This window comes from Chiloscyllium plagiosum, unplaced genomic scaffold (assembly GCF_004010195.1).
Source record: "Chiloscyllium plagiosum isolate BGI_BamShark_2017 unplaced genomic scaffold, ASM401019v2 scaf_15032, whole genome shotgun sequence".
In the NCBI taxonomy this organism is placed as follows: domain Eukaryota; kingdom Metazoa; phylum Chordata; class Chondrichthyes; order Orectolobiformes; family Hemiscylliidae; genus Chiloscyllium; species Chiloscyllium plagiosum.
Window position 1 is genome coordinate 52,107 of NW_025214862.1, and position 1,030 is coordinate 53,136.

General features: G+C 51.8%; 1 protein-coding gene across 1 annotated transcript; it reads left to right on the plus strand.

Annotated features, from left to right (window-relative positions):
* Window positions 1-252: 252 nt before the first annotated feature.
* On the plus strand, window positions 253-1,025 carry LOC122548057 (telomerase-binding protein EST1A-like; the record flags this gene model as incomplete). Its single annotated transcript, XM_043686621.1, has 1 exon — window positions 253-1,025. A coding segment is annotated over one exon (773 nt), but the record flags the coding sequence as incomplete, so codon positions are not given.
* Between the last annotated feature and the right edge of the window lie 5 nt (window positions 1,026-1,030).

Genomic DNA, 1,030 nt, shown 5'->3' on the forward strand with positions numbered 1-1,030 from the left:
ACGCACCCCCCCCCCATCCCCCACGCACTGCCCGTTCAGACTGAGCTCGGATTTGACCCTGCTCCCTTCCCCCTACCTCTGTCTCTGCCCTACAGCTGTGTGATAGTATCTAACTGCTCATTCTGCTTCCATTCTAGACCTTCCCAAGGATCAGACTGAGCTCGGATTTGACCCTGCTCCCTTCCCCCTACCTCTGTCTCTGCCCTACAGCTGTGTGATAGTATCTAACTGCTCATTCTGCTTCCATTCTAGACCTTCCCAAGGATAGCAAGGAGCCAAGATCCCGAAGAGACAACAGGCGACCTGATATTCAGTTTTACCAGCCTGGTGTTTCCAGGCTGAGAAACAACAGACAAAAGTCATCACAGCTAGAAACCTCCGGAAAGGAAGAGACCAATGGCAAAGATCCTGGTGCGAATAAGGAAGTTCAGTGCCAGTCTGTGCCAAGGAGGAGCTGCTCCTTGGCTGCTGAGGGTCACAGCAATGGTGCAAGTAACCAGGGAGGTGCCAACAGGAATGGGCAGCTAAATAGACACGAGGAGGATGATTCAAAGTGGGCTGAGCAGCAAATTGAGACAAGTACAAACTCTGATGCTGTTGGGAAGCAATTGAAGAAGGTCAAGAAACCGGATCGTCAGATTTACCAGCCAGGCCGACGTGTGCAGGTGCTGGGCAAGCAGTCAACCAACAGGCCGTGCAGTGAAGAGCTGGTGAAGAAAGTAGAAGAGTTGAGGCTGGAGGACGACAGTAGCAATGTCTGTGTTGAGGAAAACACTGAGATTGGTGAAGGTAAAGACAGTTGGGGAAACAAAGAGAAGACTCAGTCAACTATTGACGTGAACATTAGCAAAAGAGAAAAGGGGAGAAGAGGGGGAAGGAAGGAAGCTGCAGCTCAGGGGAGTAACTTGGCAGCAGAAGCTGAAGACAGTCGAGTTGTTCGATCTCAGGCCAGACCAGAGAAACCTGGAGGTCCCTCAAAGCGCTACTCCAGGTCTGACAAGCGTAGGGGGCGTAACCGGACGTGCAGTAC